General features: G+C 66.6%; 2 protein-coding genes across 3 annotated transcripts; both read right to left on the bottom strand.

The window, feature by feature from the left end:
• Positions 1-5,090: 5,090 nt before the first annotated feature.
• On the bottom strand, positions 5,091-8,104 carry TNFRSF18 (TNF receptor superfamily member 18). Of its 2 annotated transcripts, none has more exons than XM_060023937.1 (5): positions 7,881-8,104; positions 6,921-7,043; positions 6,026-6,113; positions 5,640-5,843; positions 5,091-5,577 (listed from the first exon to the last, which is right to left on the bottom strand). In XM_060023937.1, the coding sequence occupies exons 1-5, from the start codon at positions 8,053-8,055 to the stop codon at positions 5,259-5,261; spliced, it is 909 nt and encodes a 302-aa protein (XP_059879920.1). In that variant the 5' UTR covers positions 8,056-8,104; the 3' UTR covers positions 5,091-5,258. The 2 variants fall into 2 exon arrangements, with proteins under 2 accessions (XP_059879920.1, XP_059879999.1); XM_060024016.1 differs by having other exon boundaries at positions 5,321-5,577; positions 5,644-5,843.
• Positions 8,105-12,452: 4,348 nt separating this feature from the next.
• TNFRSF4 (TNF receptor superfamily member 4) lies at positions 12,453-15,326 on the bottom strand. Its single transcript, XM_060024148.1, has 7 exons — positions 15,185-15,326; positions 14,813-14,935; positions 14,278-14,385; positions 13,953-14,019; positions 13,112-13,308; positions 12,838-12,966; positions 12,453-12,739 (listed from the first exon to the last, which is right to left on the bottom strand). The coding sequence occupies exons 1-7, from the start codon at positions 15,324-15,326 to the stop codon at positions 12,669-12,671; spliced, it is 837 nt and encodes a 278-aa protein (XP_059880131.1). The 3' UTR covers positions 12,453-12,668.
• Between the last annotated feature and the right edge of the window lie 3,001 nt (positions 15,327-18,327).

Raw genomic sequence — 18,327 nt, forward strand, 5'->3', positions numbered from 1 at the left:
CCCAGGCTGTGGGTGACCAGCATATGGTCGTGGCAGGACAGCGCCCTGAGGGAAGTGCCGAGCCAGCAGGTCCCTGTGTGCCCTGTGTGCCCAGCCTCAAGGCTACTAGGAGATTCAGGGCCTCTCATGTGTCCACACCCCTGCCACCAAGCGTCCTGGGGCAGCCATAATCCCCTCTCCACCCTGGCCTTCCCCACCCCCCCCCCAGTCCAGACCCCAGGGTCTGGGCAGCCCCATCCCTCGGCCCACCCTAGCTGTCACACCGTCCCCCTGCCCTCACCTCTCCAAACGGTCACCGCCAAGCCACATGCCCTCCTCCTGCCCTGCACACCCTCGCTCAGTACCTCAGCGGGCTCCACCAAGGGGGGAGGGGCCGCCGGGACCCCTGCTGTGCCCTGCATTGGCGTGCTGGTGGGACCCGAGGGGCACCGACCTGTCCTCCCCCGCTGCCCCCCCACTCCTTTCCCAGGGATGCAACGGCCACAGCACCGCTAGAGGGCGGCGGGCACTGACCGCCGAGCCTCCGGCCAGCCCACTGGAGGTATGCAGCCAGGGAGCCAGGGAGCCAGGGAGAGAAGAGCCAGATGGAAAGCGGGGCTCAGAGAGGTAGAGTCAGTCCTCCCAGGTCACAGAGCCAGTGAGGGGCCCAGGCCAGGGCTCACCTGCCTTGTCACTCACAGCCCACCCACCCTCCCACCACCACTGCACCCCGTCGTCGTCCTGCTGCTGTGGCCCAGAGTGTGGGGTTCCCAGGGCAGGAGCACACTTGTCACTGGGTGACTGGGGTCTGGGAACCCTGAGTCCCCTCCCAGTACGTCTGGTGGTCTCTCCATGAGGGGTCAAGCCCAGCACTGCGTCCTCTGCAGCCTGCTGGCCAGCTCTGTGTCTGAAGACCCGTCTCCATCAGGGAGAGGTGGCCTCCTGGGTGGGCAGAGCACACCCAGGTCTTTGTAAAACCCACGCCTGTGTCTTCGGGATCAGGACCACTTTCCTTGCTGGCATCCAGGACACTACACAGCCATGTCACCTCGGGGTCACCCCCTTAACTCGCCCAAGGGGCCTCTAGACCCCATGTCTCATCTCTGAGGCCTCTCCCACCCCCTCCTCACATCCTGCCCACGGGGCCTCTGCCCACGCTGTGCTGTGGCTCACGATGTGGCCCGTGGTGGCAGCAGTGCTGCTCCAGGACCTTCCAGCTCTCCTCCAGCCTCGGCGGGACTGTTGCCCTGCTGGTCAGGGCGGTGTCTACGGAGGCGACCCGATCCTCAGGGAGCAGCTGTCCCTGCCGCCTCCATCATCCCTAGGCCCTGAGTGCGTGCAATGGCCCACAGGGACCGTGGTGGGCTAAGAAGTGCATGTCCTGACTGGACCTCCGCCCCCGGGCTCCCCCAAAGCCCTGGACTGTCTGCTGCTCTTGGGCGCCTGGTTACCCCCAGAGCCTGGAGTTCAATAAATGAGGTTTCCTTGCTACTCATTCACCCCAGGGGCGACGGCCACACCCTCACACCCCCATCTGGATCCTCTCCTGCCCCACCCAGCCCCCCATCGGGCTCCAAAGTGTCCTTGCCAGAACTGTGCGGGCTGCCAGGGAGAGGCGGGCAGGGAGCTGAGTCTGGAGCACTGTCGGCTGTGGGGCACCTGGGCATCTGGAGGTAGAAGGTGCCCCGACATGCAAATGATGTGCTGGGCCCCCTGCAGCAGCTCGAGGAGCAGCCTCAGCGGGGGGGGGGGGGGGGGGGGGGAGGGGGCACTCCTAGTGCCTGGGACGGGGCTGCCCAGCACTGCAGCTGGAGCTCGTAATCCTAGGCGAGAGCTGAGGGCCTCTGCCTCCCCTCCCCCTTGTCTGCCTGCTTGGACCCAGCACCACCCAGGGACCCCCACCATCCCTGCAGCCCCCACTGGAGGCCCTCACCCTGGCAGCCACTGGGGCCTCCCTCAGCGCCTGGCAGTCAGGGTTCTGCCCTGGCCAAAGAGCCCACGGAGCCCTGAGGACTCAGAGGACCCCCCTCACACCCCTCTTCCCTGGAACGCGTCTCCAAAAAGAGGGGTCTGGAGCAGCCATGGCCCGAATCACTGTCTCTGGAAAGCACCTCAGCCCCAAAGCGTCCTGCGAAGATGTCTGCCTCTCCACCTAGGTGTGGCTACTTCTTGGTGGGAAGGGGGCGTCCAAGGCCCTGCAAACCACAGCGGGGTGGGAGCTCAGCCCAGCTGCTGGAGGAGTGGCCCTGCTGCTGAAACCGTGGCGGGGGAGCCGGGGAGGAGTGATGGCCCAGGTCCCGGTCAGGGCCCTTGAATGGCCAGACTTAGCACCATGGACCTATCTGATCGATGGGTTCGCATCCCAGCACCAGGGGGCAGCCAGGGACCACCTGCCCTTGGAAGGTCCCCTGAAGCTGCCCTAGGACTGGGGCTGGGAGGGGCTGGCAACCAGTTCTGCTAGGGTGGGTTCCCTCCCTATGCCCCTCAGGGGTCTCTCGGTCCGCTTGCGGAGGGGCCGTGTCTCACAGTGGCTGAGTCCAGGTCTCAGTAGAGGGAGGGTCAGGGGCCTTTTCCAGCCAGGTGAGGCGGTGTGGCTGCGGGGGAAGCACTTCTGGGAACAGGGGACGGCCTCTAGGCCCTTATCTGAGGCTGAACTGACACTGGATTCCGACCCCAGGGGGAGGAGTTGTGGTTTTCCGGAGCAGCTGGAGGGCCCCTCTGGTTGGTGTAAGGCCAACTGGCCCGAGGCAGGGGAACGCAATCAGATTCCCAGGTTGTATCAGACCGAAATTCTCCGGACCACCCAGTTCCAGAAACTGCCCTGGAGACTTTCCGGACCACCCAGTTCCAGGAACTGACCTGGGGACTTTGAACCCAGCCCAGCCTTCCCGCCTTTCGAGGGGCGGGACTAACGGTCCCCCAGGATACCCGAAAAGACCACAAATAAGGAATACCCTGCGTCCTCCCGGATTCACCACACCCCTCTCCCTTCTTCCCCTATAAAATCTTGCCCGACCCTCGCCTGGGCGCGACTTCTCTGGCCCCTTTCTCTCGGACCAGCGAACCTCGCCCAGGAGCGCTCCCTAATCTCTGGACCAGTGCACCTCGCCCGGGAGCGCTCCCTAATCTCTGGACCAGTGCACCTCGCCCGGGAGCGCTCCCTAATCTCTGGACCAGTGCACCTCGCCCGGGAGCGCTCCCTAATGCAGTTTGTTAAGATCCGACCTTACAGCTGGGGGGGGGGGGGGGGGTGGTTTCCCGGGGGAAACAGCGAGGGGTGTGGAGCTGGCGTGGGCAGAGTCTCATCTTGGGGTCCCTCTTGGGCTTGGTGACCCAGGTGGGCACATATCTGCCCCCATTCCAGGAAGCTGGCCTGAGTGGGGGTGGGGAGCCCCTCACAGCACCAGCACCCTCCGTCCCCCACGCGCCGGCACCCTTGAGTCCCCTGCGCCTCCTGCCGCCCTGGGGGGTCTCCCTCCTCCCAGCCTGGACTTGCTCAGGCCACCCGACCAAAGTGCCTGGTGGCAGCCTGTGCACGCTGGGCCTGGGTGCCCCAGCAGAGCCTCCAGCCTTGGCCCTGCAGCCAGCCCCTCCCTGCTCTGTGGGACCCCAGCTGGGGAGGGAGGTGAGTCCAGCAGGAAGGGAGAGGGGAGGGAGCAGATGCAGCGGCGGTGACCAGGGTCCGGGCAGGCCTGGTGGGGCAGAGGCCTCTCTGCTGACAGCAGGCCAGCGTGGAGGGAGGTGGCGGCTCCGGTGGCAGTGGCTCCGCGGAGCCCTTCCGAAGCGCTGAGCTCCCCATGAGCCTGGCCTCACTCTCCCAATCCCTCCACTGGGCTGGGCGAGTCCCAGCGTCCCCGCCCCTCCGCGGGGCAGGAATCCCCCGCCCGCTCGCCTCACCCCACTGCCCCCGCTGCCCCGCACTGACGTTCAGGGAGCTTGTCCCACGCAGGCCGCCCGCGAGGACTTTCCGCGCTGCGTCAGCAGAACGCACTCGACACCTGACTCACAGCCTCAGCAGGGGGCTGGGCCAGGGCTGGGGACCCCTTTCCTATACGTGGGAGTGGGGCAGTCAAGGGACCCAGAGGTGTGTGGGGGAGGGGTTGACAGGACAGGAGATCTGGCCTGAGGACAGAGGGGCCAAGGGGTGTGGCAGGCAGGTCCCGGAACACCTGGCTGTCTCCCCTGAGGTCGCTCACTTGGCCCCAGGGGCTGCCCAGAGCCAGGAGCCGAGGGGCTGAGGGAGGGGTCCTTCCCCTGTGGGTGGTCCCAGAGAACCCCCCACCCCCCACCTCCTTCCAGGGGTGGAAGTGGGCAGTGCCCCATGCGGTGGGGGGTGGAGGGCGACGCAGAACCCTCTCTCCTCCACCTGCCTTCTGTGAGCTGGGCCCACCTGCCCACTGGGACTGGGTCGGGGTCAAGGGGCTCTCCTGGGCAGCGTGCAGGTGGGAGGGGAGGGCATGGTAGGTGGGGGAGGTGCTGTGCTAGAGCACTGAGCCACAGACAGACAGGTGGCCAGGTGTGCTGGCACCTGGAGAGTGCAGCTGCTGAGACTGCCTGCCACGCCCTGGATGCCACAGAGCCCTGTCAGGAGGCTGAAAAACTACTGCTCGCCTCTGCTGGGCAGGACCCCAGGACCGCCCCGAGGGACCCGTGAGGTGACGGAGGCCAGTAGGAGGGCTTGGAGAGAGGGCGGGACCAGGCCATTCTGAGGCTGTTCACATCCTCCAGAAGTGTTGGGTATAGAAACTGACCTTGCCCCGGATTGGGGACCCCAGTGACGCAAGGGCCGGCGCCCCATGGGGCCAGCAGGATGTGCGGCCAGCCCGGAACCAGAAGCCGGAGCAGCGGTGGCCCAGAGACCAGACACACACCAAGGAACCCAGTGTCCCAACAAGTGCCAGGCAGGCCACTGGAGGACAAGTGTTGGACGGGGCAGCCCAGCGGCACAGAGGGCAGGTGTGCAGCACAGCAGGTCGCCCCGTGGTCTCGGCTGTGGGCTTGTGTCTAGGACTGGAATGGCCCTAGCTTCTACCCCACCCCCCCCACCTAGGCTGGGAGGGGGCTGTGAGAACTGGCGGGGGAGACCCCGGAGCCTGTCCCCTCCCCACTCCCAGCACACGGCCACTCAGGCCACCGGACAAGCGTTTATTGAGTGCCGCCTGCAGCCAGGTCCTGTGCCCATGGCCTCCTGTCCTGGGAACCAAGGAGCCACGGGCCCCACCCCAGTGGGGCCAGCAAGAGAGGCAGGCAGCCACGGTGCGCCTCTGTCCCCCTGGGGTTCAGCCACAGCTGCCTCCTCTCCTGCGTGATCCGGAGCACTGGTCACTGTCACCATCCCCCACCTGTTTCCGCCATTGAGGGGAGCAGGGCCGGGCCCAGAGCCGGGGCCCCACGGCAGGGCGCAGAGCCCTTGCTCCTGCGGGCCAGCCTGCGCCAGCTCCGGGAGGGTCTGGCACGGGCGCTCCGGGCCTCAAACCCACAGGTCCTCCAGGCGGCCCTTGTTCTCCGACAGTGGCTCGCCCCACTCCTCCTCGGGGAGCTGGCAGCTGCAGGCGTCCTCGGGCGGGGGTGGCGGGGCCTCTAGGAGCAGCTGCGTCTCTGCAGAGGGGCTGCGGTTAGCAGGCAGGCAGGGGCCCCCCTCCCCGTCCCCAGGGCACAACTGACCTGGGGGCCGTGCTCTCTGCCTCCTCAGTTGCCAGACGTGCAGGCTGAGTTGGGCCACGGTCAGGGCCAGGATGCAGGCGGCCAGGCCGAGGACGGCGGTCAGCAGGCCACGCGGCTCCGTGGGCGGCAGCCCTGGGCTGCACACGGCATCGTGCGTCTTGTTCCCGGGGAACACAGTGGGAAACCCAAGCTTGGAGCAGCTGGGACGCACAGACACAGAGCCCTCGGTCAGCCCTCGGCCACCTGAGCAGCCCCTCAGCAAGGCTGCTGCCCTCCGAGCCATTGTGGGGGGGGCGGTCACTGCACCAGAAGGGACAGCAGAGGCACCACCCTCGAGCCCACCTGGGCCACCCGGCCACTGGAAGTCCCCACCAGGACTCACTCTGCCCAAGGTTTGCAGCGGCCCTCACGGCCCCCAGAGAAGGTCCCCGCGGCACAGTCGAAGCACTCGAAGCCGAAGTTGAACTTCCCTGGAGACAGAGGGACAGACGGACACAGGCTGCGAGGGCAGCTGGTGTGGCCGAGGTGAGACCCCCACCTCATCTGTTTGACAGGGGCCCCAGGTGGCCACAGGACCAGGACCTGGGATAAATCAGGTCCCCCAGGTGCCCCTTTGCAGGGCAGGCCATGACTCTGGGCTCAGTGGAGGGTCCCTGATGGGGATATGGGGGAGGGGAGGGACCTGCCTGCAGAGGCTAGAGTGTATGTGGTGGGAGGAAGGGGTGGAAGCCGAGGCCACGCAAGAGCTAGGCTGGGCCTTCGCTCGGTCCGGAGGCCGGAAGGCGGGAGACCGGGGAGGGTCCCGGAGAGAGGGGTGAGGCTCTGCCCCACCTGCCTCTAGGCCCGGCGCCATCCAACCTCACACAGCCCCCCCTCCGCCCTCACTCTCCCGGCCCACATGTGCTCAGCCAGGCGCCCCCGCATCGGGTCAGGGTGAGTGCAGGACCTGGGCGTAGTCAGAGCCAGGGCCTAAGGGCCAGACAGCCTCTGGATACCCCCACTGTTCCTCACAACCAGCGCTTAGGGGCATCGTCTCTGGATGGAGAAGCTCAGGCCAAGAGAGAGAAGGAAAGGCTCCCAGAGCCACACCAACAGGAGGCACTGTGACCCCAATGTGGGCTGAGATGCTAAAGCCAGAGAGCGCCCCCCTACCCCGCCAGGGTGCTGCAAGACCCCCAGTGCTGGCGCCCACCTGCCCGGAGGACGTGTCCGTGCCCACCACTTGCGAGCTTCCTTGCACACCTGGCCTGCCCGGGCCACCCCCACCTGCCACTTACCTACAGGCCACGCCCCCTGGCCAGGCGGACAGGAGTAGTACTTGCAGCTCTTACACTGGGGGTCTCCACAGTGGAACTCAGGCTGGATACACTGGCAGTCCGGCTCGGGACAGACCCCCTCAGCTGGCAGGGGGCAAGCAGCCCTCTCAGCAGCTGGGCTGAGCCGCCCTCCCCTGGATGCCCCCCTCCTGGCCCTCCAGGGAAATGGGGGTGGCAGGGCAGCCCCAGCGGGCAGCACACCTGTCTGGGAGCCAGGACCCTGGCTCGGCCCAGCTGTGTCCCTCCCTCCTGGGCGCCCAGCTCCTCCACTCACCAGGCCTGGCTGCATCCCCCAACCGTCCCAAGCTGCTTCCACCCATGGTGGCCATGACTCGGCATGTGACCCTGAGCCGTTCCTTCCTGGGAGACCTACTCCCCCTCCCCTGTCTGGGTCCTGCACTGCCCTCAGCTGCCAGGACCCTTGAGGCAGCCTGCCCGTCCCTCCCTGACCGCCGTCCATGGCTCCGCCGCACTGAGACCTGGACTCTCAGAGCCCCCTTCCCACTCCCCAGGTCCTGGCAGGGGGACACTCTGGGTGTTTTCCCTGCAATATCTGTCCCCAAACTGACCCATTTCACCTGCCCCTCACCCATAGATGCAGGTCTGAGGCAGGGAGCTGGGAGAAAGAGGGGTGCAACCCTAAACTGGGCAAGAAGTGGCCTGAGTGATGGCCAAGGGCTCACTCCCCACTCGGAAGGAACGGGGACAGCCCTCCTCCACCTTGGGACGTCAGACCTGCCTTGGGGAAGGCTCCTACACTCCTTGCCCCCGCCCACCCCCCACCCCCCAGGCCACTGGCCCGGTCTGGGCGGCTTCCGCCTCCCCGGATTGCGCTGGGATCAGGGCTCTGGACTCGGAAAACTACGGGGGGACGGGGCGCAGCGCTCTGCCCTCCGCGCAGGGGCTCCCGGCCCGCCTTACCTGGGGTGCACGAGCGGCAGCAGCGCGCGCTGGTCCCCGTCCCATGCAGATGGCGGCCGGGGTCGCAGCTCAGACCCCCGGGGGGGTGCTGGGCCAGGCCCAGCGCGCAGAGCAGCGCGACGCCGCACAGGGCCACGCGCGCGACCCTCACCCCCATGGCACCCGCGGCACCCATGGCCGCGCGCGGCTCCGCGGTTTTAGGAGGCCGGCCCCTTCCGAACACGCCCAGACCCCGCCCCGCAGGCCGCCCCGCCTCTGCCACTCCCCAAGGGGTCCCGAGGAATTGTTCCCATGGGGGACCCCCCAAGACTCTGCGACTCGGAATCCAGGGCATGGGCAGAGGTTTGGGGCAGTGAGACTGCTCTGGGGATTTCAGCAGTGGGCACGTGTTGTCACGTCTGTCCAAAGCACAGGACGCACCGCACGGAGGGACCCTGGTGTCAACTAGGGACTCTGGGTGACATGACCTGTCAGTGCAGGTTCGTCGTGTGTAACAACTGCACACTCTTCGGGGATATTTATGGGGGGTAGGCTTCCCCTCACTGTTGCCGTGAACCTAAAACTGCTATAAAAGATAAGTTCTTTTTTTAAAAACTTCAAGGGATGGGACTTCTCTGGTGGTCCAGTGGTTGGGACTCTGCGCTTTCACTGCCAGGGGCCCGGGTTCGATCCCTGGTCAGGGAACTGAGATCTGGCATGCCCACAGGGACCCCAAGGGAGAAGAGAAGGTCCCATCACAGGCTGCAGAGCACCTGACCACGGACGAGGGGGCATGCGGGAGACCCACATGGGGGGTGACCTTGGGGGATTCCTAAGTGATCATGCCCTTTGGCCCGGGCATTCTTATCCGGAAACTAAATATGACCCAAATGTGTGTGCCTTGTCGGGGGAAACACCGCGTATACCCAGCCACATCCTTGGGGGGGGCGGGGGGAGGGGGTCAGAAATGTTTTCTATGTAAAACTTGTGGCCTCCGGGCCTGAAGGAACTGGAGTGTGCGTGGGCACCGGATGCGGGGTGGCAGACAGTGCCCTGAGTCATTGGGGTGGGGTGCGCCCCCAACAAGGGTGGACTCAGCAGGGACCATTCCTGGCTGAGCCCCCTCCCCACCTCCAGCTTCTTCCGGGGGACTCCACGGGCTTTTAAAGATCTTCTCTGACGCCCAAAGCAGGTGGGATGAGACACTTCGTCCTCTGTGAAGCCTCCAGACCCCACACCCCACACCTACCAGAAGTCCTCGAATCCCAGCACTGAGCAGCCTCAGAACCCATCCAGGGGTCAGGACAAGCCCCCTGCACCCCGCCTTTCTGGAGATTAGAACAAGCTCCCCCCCACCCCGCCCCAAATTGGCCAACGGGGCCTGGCTGGGCTCTTGACATGCAAGCCCCCCATAGCCACACACACACTTGTGGGCTGCAGCCTCGCTGATGCCTGCTGGGAAGAGCTGGCTAGGAGAGGCCAGGGCGTTGATTGAACCCTGACACTGGGGGAAGAGGGGGCTGCCCAGGCTGCAACTCTGCTGGGCAGATGTCAACCCAGATCTCCCCACACAAATCCAGTCATCCTGGAGGATGTGGAAGGCCGGCCCCGACGGAGCTCTTGAGCCACAGAGAGCCTCCAACTCACCGTGAGACTGTCTCTTGTCTGTCTGAGCCTCAGTTTCCCCACCTGGCACCAAAGGGCTTGGGGGCCCGGCCTCCCCCAGGAAGCCTCCCCAGATTTCTCAGCCCTCCAGTTGAGGCTTGGTACAGGGGCAGCGGGTGGAGACCTCTGGGAACGCTGCAGGGGTGGGCAGTGGGGTGCCAGGAATGTGATTCTGGTGGCGCCCACCGGCTGGAGGTGTGTTGCCGGCTGTGACCTGGTGACCTGGGCAGACCCAGAAGACTTGGTTTGAGACCCTCTGAGACCTGCAGCTGCCGCCTCGCCTGATGGGGCATCTGTCCTTTTCAGAGGAAAATGACAGGGATTAGCAGTTTTGTGACTCAACTATCGTTTTCAAGTCCCAGGATGCGCAGGGCCCTCCTCAGAGAAGCAGCTGGGCCCTGCAGGAGAGGGAGGGGTCTCCAGGACAGCTCTGGCTGCTAGGGGGTAAGGTGAGGCCACCCTGTCTGAGGACCCCCCAGGCCTCGGCTCAGCTCCTAGATGGGGAGGAGGGTCTGAGCCATCCCGGGACCCCAGGGAAAGGTCAGGAGTGGAGAACTCAGCAGTCCTGGCCCTTCTGCCCATGTTCAAGGCCTGAGCAGTCCGGTCTGTACCAGGACGGCATCACCCCAATTCTGGTAAGCGCCTGAGAAAATATGATAAATCCCCTACAAATGACGTTTGTCTGACAAGATCATATCTGTTGGCCCTTCTGAAAGCTGGGCCAGCCCATCAGGCACCAGGGGGCAGCTGTCTGCCCGAGGGGGGCTGCCACCCGCAGCAGCAGGAAACCAGAGGCAGGGCTGTGTGTAACAAGAGGCAAAAGCGCCGTCGGGGTTGGGGGCCTGCGCCTGCTCTCCTGTCCCTGAGGCTCCGGAAGGCCCCTCCCACACAGGCACTGGGTTACCGCGAGCTTCTGTAACCGGGCGCTGCGGGGGAGATGGTTTCTATCTGCTCGCGGTATTTTCCTATCCTCTTTGAGCAGCTCGTCACATTTTTCATCATTTGTCTCAGCTCACACAAGTGACGCGCGTCCAGGGGGCAGAGGGTCCCAAGCAGAGTCCAGGGGTTAACCTGGAGGGCTGTGGGGCAGGATGGGGAGCCAGGTGGGGCCCTGGAGCAGGGAGGAGCCAGGGTGGGTGCCTGTGGGCCCCCCGGGGGGTGGGGGGAGCTCTGGCGGGGTTTCACACGGGAGGGGCGGTTGTCAGCAGAGACAGGAGTGGAGAGCGTGCTTAGCGGCAGCAACCGAGGAAAGTGAAGGTGACCAACCTCCTTCCACCCACCCGTCAGCTTTCAGAGGTGGAGCCACCAGGCTGGGGGCAAGGTGGGGGGCTCGCAGCTGGGAAGTCTGGGGAGGAAGCCCACGACCTTCGACCTTCCATTCCCCAAGGATCTGGCCCCTCCCCCAGGCCCCTTCATCAGGTCCCTTAGCTTCTCTGCACAGCCTGCACACTGCCCAGGGACCACAGGCCCCAGGCCAGTGGTGCTTGTTTGCTGCCCGTTTCCAGGGCAGAGAGGACGTATTGTGTTCACTGCTGCAACCCGAGATCTTTCCAAGAACACGTGGATGGTTCGGTCTCCCCTTTGCCCCCGGGAGGTCCAAGGGACCAGCCAGGGTTCAGAGGTTTGAGGAGAGGTGGGAGGGCCTCCAGGGCAGCTCTGCGGAGAAAGCCAGCTGGGGGGCGGGGGGGGGCAGCACACGTGTCAGGGGCGGACCTTTGGCCGCCGTGAGGGCACTGGCCTGTGGGATGATGCCCAGTCCTGGCCCACAGGTGGGTGAAGGGAGGTAGCAGGCTGGGAGCTCAGAGGTGTGCATCTTTGCCAGGTCCACCGGTGGGGGGCCTCGGGCTGTCGCATTTCTCTGCTCCCACCTCCCACCCCCACCCCACGCCTGACCCCCCGCCCAGCACCTCGGTGGTCTTTTATTTCGGTTAGCAGTAGCTCTTAAATCTATCAGAAACCCCGAGGGCGCAAACTATGGGCTGCCTGTGGGCTGTGGAGCGTTTCCTCGCTGGCCCACGGCTCCGGCCTTAGATGAGCCGTTTAACCCGCCCACCTCGCCTGCGCGGAGGGGCGCTGTGGGGGGGGAGGGGTGGCGGGCCACAGCCCACGGCTCAGCCCGGTGTCCCCAGGGCGGGCTCGGCCCCAAGTCTGCGCAGCTGCCAGAGCAGGGACTGCCCCCAGTGCCAGCCAGCGGGCCTGTCCGACCACTCGGCCTCGCACAGCCCACGCTGGTGCTCACGCACGCTTGGGTTTCCCGCCTGGGAACCTTTTCACATAAAGCTGCACGTTTTGTTCGCGCCCAGGGTGGACGAAAGGCCAGCCCAGTCAGAAGCCTCCAGTTTCCCTGAGGGACTCGGGGGCCCTGCAGGCATCAGTGGGGGTCCCAGGGTCACCACACACTCAGGTCTAACAGGGCGTGGGGCTTGAGAAGAAACAGACGCTCGTGCCCTCTCCTGGGAGGGGCCCCAGAGACCCTGAGGGGTTGTCCTAAAACCCCCTTTGGGACCAGGGCCTCCTCAGGGCTCCCTCCCACCCAGCAGCCCCTGCCAGGCCCTCCCAAGTAGCCCCAGAGTGGGTGCGTGGGGTCCACCGGGCCGGGCTAGCATCGCGCTTGCCAGGCAGGCTCGCGGCTCCCCAGAGTGGGTGCGTGGGGTCCACCGGGCCGGGCTAGCATCGCGCTTGCCAGGCAGGGCTCGCGGCTCCCCAGAGTGGGTGCGTGGGGTCCGTCGGGCCGGGCTAGCATCGCGCTTGCCAGGCAGGGCTCGCGGCTCCCCATGCACTTATTTTGGCTGCCACGCTCCCCAGAGGCGCTGGGAGGTACCCAGCGAGCAGGACAGCAGCCCCAGGTCTCTGAGGGAGCCAGGGGAGCCCCTACCCCACAGCCAGCCCCCGTGTGTGCAGCCCTCAGACCACTGGTGCCTAGTCAGAGGCCCACATTTGCCAACGTCGTTTATTGGGGCCACCCTGGGTGGGGAGTACGCACAGCATACATAGCAGGGCCCAGGGTGCCAGCCCAGGAGCGCCTAAAACGGCACAGGGCGGGGGGACAGGGCGCCAGGGTCCGGGGGTGACGGGTGGGACGGCCTGCGTCTGGGGGCCCCGGCCTGCGGAGGGGGTGCCGGCTTCTACGCCAGTGGACGTTGCTCAGATCTTGGCCAGGCTGGAGTTGGCATCGGCATGCTCCTCTTGGATGGGGGTCCGGAAGCTGTTTGCCCCTGCGGAGGAGGAAGGGGTGAGGGGTGGGGGGCGGGAGGTGGGCGGGGTCCCAGCCTCCCGCAGGCAGCGCACTCTGGGGCCCACCGAGAACACTCACCGGGGGGCTTGGGGGCGTTGGGCATCGGCCTCCAGGCCCTGTGGTGCAGGAGCAAGGCCAGCGCGGCAGCCACGGGGCCAAGCAGGCCCAGGCCCAGGCCCAGGCCCAGGACAGCGGCCAGCTCAGGGCCTGCGGGGAGGCAGGGCCCGCTGGGGTGGGGTCCACCAGGGAAGGAGTCCACCGCAGGAGGGCCGCACCTGGCCAGCGGGCAGCTCCACCCACCCTCCCCGCCACCCCACCCCCCTTGCGTTGGGGGAGGGCCAGGCCCCCTTACCCTTGGGGGGCTCTGCGTGGGGCGTGGAGGGCCCCTGTGAGGCCCTCGGCCAGGTAGTGGTGGGCTGAGCAGGGGTGGACCGGGCTGCGGGGCCCTGGGTCTCCCAGGCGGGTGTGAGTCGGGGGCTCCTGTCCTCACAGACAGCGTCCGAGCTGTTGCTGGCCGCCTGCAGTGTTCGCTTTCCTAATGAGGTGCAGCTGAGCGGGGCAGGGGTGTTGATCAGGCCAGAATGTCCCCCACCCCACTCGTCCCCCACCAGTGGGATGGGCCGAGAACTGGGGCAGGACCAGGGAGATGTGAGGGGTGACAGGGGTCCACAGCAGGTCACTCAGGCAGCATCAGAGTCCAGCCCAAAGGCGGCGAGGAGAGAGGCCAAGGTCCCTGCCACCCCCCAGGAGCCTGGGCCTCCCCCGGCCTCCCCTGCCTTCTCAGCCTGCTTCCCACACCCGCTCCCCTGACCTGTTCCCGCCTGCACCCCTCTCTCCCAAACCCCTGCCTGCTCTTTTCCTGCCCCCACCAGGTCAGCTCAACAAGGACGGGGGCCTCTCAGCTGTGAATGAGTGAGGGTCTCACACCCTCCCGGGCTGGGCTGGGGTCTCACGGCCTCCCCGCTCCAGCCCAGCAGGAAGGTCAGTGGGAGGAGGCTGGGTCAGGGCCGAGCAGGGGTCGTGGGGGCGGGGCAGGGACCAACGTCAGGGGGGTGGGGGTGCTAACATGGGGGGGAAGGGGTCACGGGGTGCCGGGCCCCGGAGCTCCCAGCCATCAGCTTCCTACTCCCAGACCTGACCCCTGGCTCCCAGACCCCAGGCCACCCAAACCGTCCAGCCCCAGGGACACTCACTTGGTCCAGGGCTGGCAGGCCTGGTCGTTGCCCGGGGAGAAGTGTCCTGGTGGGCACGGGGCACAGTCTGCAACAGAGTCAGCAGGCTCTGCCCATCTGCCACCCCTGGGGGGCCCAGACGCTCACCCCCCCCAGGGCCTCCAGCAGCCCCTCTCTGCCTACATGCCATCCACTGGCCACGACCTGGGAGCCCCCCAGCCCCTGTCTTGGCCTGACCTGCCTGGGGGAGAGGGCACTCAGCCAAGCCTGGGGTCGGGGTGCTGAGGGGAGGTGACAGCGTGTGAGGGACATGCTCCTTCCACATGGTTCCAGAGGCACCCCTCACCAACTCCACGCTTGTAGCCATAGCCGTCCTGGGGCTGGGTGCCCGGCCTGCAGCCGCAGACCGTGTCTCTCGTGGGTGTGCATCTCTGCTTGGGCTCGCTCCCACTTCCTGGGGGTCGGGTAGGGTGGGCGCAGTCAGTGGGGAGGCCAGAGACACAGAGCAGGCTGGGGGACCGAGGCTGAGGGTCTGCAGCTATCTCCCCAGGGCCAGCTGCCCCCTTGCAGCTGGGTGGCCTCTGGTCCTCTCCCATCCCCGGATGCCATGTCCCTCTTGGCCACACAGCCCCAGGGGTCACCCCGTGGCAGCTCTGCCCGCTCTTCCCACCCCTCCTCCAGCCTGCTCAGGACCCTCTGTGGTCCTTGACTCTGGGTCTCACCCACTCAGCCTCTGGGAGGGGGAGGAGCCCCGTGGGTGGCCTCAGCTGACTGTGGTACTCTGGGGCAGGGGAGGGCAGGCCCCGGCGTGGTCTGGAGTTTGCTCCGAGGCCCCGTGTGAAGTGGGTACCAGCGGGGCCGGGGCGCCTGGCGGTGCTCACTCTGGTTGCACTGTGTGCAGGGCTTGCAGGCCTCGTAGTTGACTGCCTCGTTGTAGAAGCCGGGCTCACACGGACGGCACACCGTGTCCCGGGCGTGGTTGCAGCGGCTCTCCATCCCATAACCTGCCACGGGAGGCCGGGCTCAGAGCTCCCCACAGCCTGGCCTTCCCCACAGCAGCCCCCGACCGCCTCTGGCTGGCCCACCATCCCATCCCAGGCGTGGCTCCAGGTCACCCGCTTGCCCTAAGTCCACTCGCCCCACGGTGCCTCACCACGTGACCCCATCTGTAGGTCCCTGTGTCCCCTGACCCCGTCTCCTCATCCTGGGTCCCTGTAGGCACCCCTCCCCCACTCCACGTCCAGGCCACTCACCTGGCTGGCACTCCTTACAGCACCTGCTGCCACTGGGGTAGGTGTCCCCAACACAGTTGAGCTGGGCCGCAGCGCCCAGCGCGAGCCCCAGGAGCAGGAAGGCCGAGCCCGGCGCCCTGGGTGGCTGGGCTCCCACGCGCATTCTCGGCTGCTCTCAGCCCCACAGCTCGGGAGTCTGGGGTTTTTCCTTGCAGGATGTGGCTATAAGGGCTGCGGGGGAGGGGTGGGGAGGGCAGGAGGAGGGGACCAGGAGGAAGGAGGCCCCAGGAAGCACTGGAAGGCAGCCTGTGTCCCGGTCCTGGGCTTCTCTTCTGCCCTGGGCGCCAAGGCCCCCAACCCTGCGATAACGGCCGTGGGCCTCAGGCTCGGCCCAGCCAGCAGCTGCAGTGTGCAGATCCGGGGCCTGAGTGAGGACCCGCAGCCCCCTGACCCCTGCCAGGGCCACCAGGCCAGGTCCTCCAGCCCAGCCGGTCTGCACTGACCCCTCCCCCGGACCCCTCCTACTCCTGTCTCACAGGAAACTGGAGCCCCTTCCGCCAGGCATCCTGGCTGTCCCCCTGCCCTGCCCAGCCTGGCCAAGCTGCCCAGACCGGGGTGGTCTTGGGATCCCTCCACCTGGCTCACTCCTCCTGGGCGCCCCCCTCTCTGCAGGGCAGAGCCCTGAAGAGGAGCGGGGGGCTCACCCTGAGGCCAGTCCTCACCCCTGCCCCACAAAAGGGTGCCCGGAGCACATGGGCGAGCCAGGGCAGCACACTGGGTCAGGCATCAGGTGCAGGGGGAGGGCTGGTGGTGTCCAGGGCTCCAGAGCATGGTCACTGGCCCAAGTGTCCAAAACTAGCTCGGACCAATGCCAGCAACCCTGGTGGGTCAGATGCCTCATGACCAGTGCCCACAGTGGGTGCGCAAGCACGTGAGGGTGTGTGCTGGTGTGAGAGGGAGAGAGCAGCTGAGCGTCCTTGAACACAGCAGGCATCTGAATCCACGTTAGTGCCCTAAACCCACACGTGGAAGCTTGATCCCCGTGCAGCTGTACTGGGAGACCGGGGCCTCTCAGGAGGCCATAAAGGCTGGGTGGGGTCACAGGGTGGGCCTGATCCAGTGTGACTGGTGTCCCTACAAGAGGAAGAGGGCAGGGCACAGACACGAACAGGGCACGACCACGTGAGGACACAGGGAGGAAAAAGGCCTCAGGAAACACCAACGCTGCCCACTCCTCGGTCTCTGGACATCCAGCCTCCAGGACTAGCAGAGGGTAAACGTCTGTGCTGCAAGCCACCTGAGCAGACCGAACACGTGCCGCTGGGCGAGCCCTGCCCGGTGCCCTGGGGGTGGCGTGTGCCTGGGAGCGTGCACCAGCCGTGTGTGCAGCACGCGTGTGTGGCGCTGGCTCCACATGCCGGGATGTGTGCTCCCATGAGCACCTGGGCATGTGCCTGGGGCGGGGTGTCCCGTGAAGACAGACTCTCCGCTCTGCCCCCTGGCCGGGCAGGGGCTATCTCCCTAAAAACTCTGGAGGCCATGCCAGGCTCTCCCTGCGCCACACCCACCCCAGGTTTAGGGTGTTCCTGCAGCACCACTGGGACAGGAAAGAGAGCTCCCGTGTCCTCAGGACAGGTGGGGAGGGCCTTTGTACCGGCCCCCCGTGGGGCACGAGGGAGGAGCACAGGTGCCCATGCACACACATGCACACGTGCACGCACACACGTGTGTACATGCTCCCTCTCATGCAAAGCTCTGATCCTGGTGGCCCAAGGCAGGGAGGCCGTATGGCTTTGGTGCTTTTAAATCTGAACCACGAGACAGGATTATCTGCTTAATGGTTAACCTGAAGCTTTGGCGGTGGGGGGGGGGGGGATGCAGGCCTCCCGCAGTGGCTGGAAACCCCCCACCTCCTGGGGGCACAGGTAGGATGTGGGGCTCCCTGCCCACCTGCGGGAAATTCCGCCAGCCAGCTCCGCCTGCGGGCAGGGGCCACCGCAGGGTCGTCGCCCTCAGCCTCCAAAGAGAGGGAGGGTCCATGGGGGAGGGGCAGGGCTCCAGGCAGCCTGCTGTGCACACTTGTGTGTGCGTGTGTTGTGCCCCGTCTCCCACTGACAGTGAGAAAAACTATTTTAAGACAAACCATAGCTGCTGAGGTGGAGGTAACTCGGGGTCTGGCGGGCAGCACCCCATGCCTTATGGGGGCCATGGCAGGGGAGGCCGCCCGCCCCCTGCCCAAGGCCCCGACTCTGGGCAGCGCACAGGGGCCGGCCCGCACCTCTGTCCCAGCGTCCCACCTGCTGGTGGCCACCCACCCACACGGCCAGAGCCACGGGCCCCGCCCTCCCACCCCGCCTTCTGGTCGCAGTTCTGAAAAGCCTTTCCTCTTGTTTGTCTGGAAACCGGCCCAGATTCTGCGGCGGCCCCTCCCCGGCCCCTCCCCACGCTGCTCGGAAGCAGGTCACGTGGGCAGCTCAGGGCAGCCTCTCTGCCCACCTGGCCTGAGCCTCCAACCCCAGCAGGGCCTTCAAAGGCCCGTGCGGACCCCCTGGCCGGGTGAGCCGTCCACCGAGGAACCATGGGCCACGGCTCAGGGCTCTGAGGGGGGCCCGGCGGGGGGCCAGGTTCGTGGGTATGTGGAGTGGAGACCCTCCCTTGTCACTTAACTCTCACTGCCCACACCCCCCCAGCCCGCACCCCAGCCAAGCCAGCGGGCGTGCCAACCCTGGGGGAAGGGCCCGGTGTGGTGGTGGGACCGCAGCCGGGGGGACCAGGTCTCACCCCTCCCGCCAGAGGCTCCTGACCCCCCAGGTCGCCCCTCCCCGCCCCCCCCCGCCCCAGGCCAGGACTCTGGGTGGCTCTTGGGGACTCCCCCAGTTCTCTGCCCCCAGCCCCGCGCCCTGGGGGCCCAGGGCTCATCCTCAGAGCCCCCTCCACCCCAAACTCCCATTTCCTCCCAGCCCGTCCCAGGTGGCCTCACCCAAGCCTGGACTCCAGCTCCTGACTTTAAATCTGCAGCCCAGATCCCCAACTCCCGCCCTGCAGACGGCCCCTCCCTGTCCCCCACCAGGACACCGTCCCGCCTGGCGGCCCCGTGTCATCCTCCCCCGTGTCGCAGGTGACCACCGGCGCTAGCAAGCCCCTGCTCTAACCAAACCGCCCAC

This window comes from Delphinus delphis, chromosome 1 (assembly GCF_949987515.2).
Source record: "Delphinus delphis chromosome 1, mDelDel1.2, whole genome shotgun sequence".
Classification (NCBI taxonomy): Eukaryota; Metazoa; Chordata; class Mammalia; order Artiodactyla; family Delphinidae; genus Delphinus; species Delphinus delphis.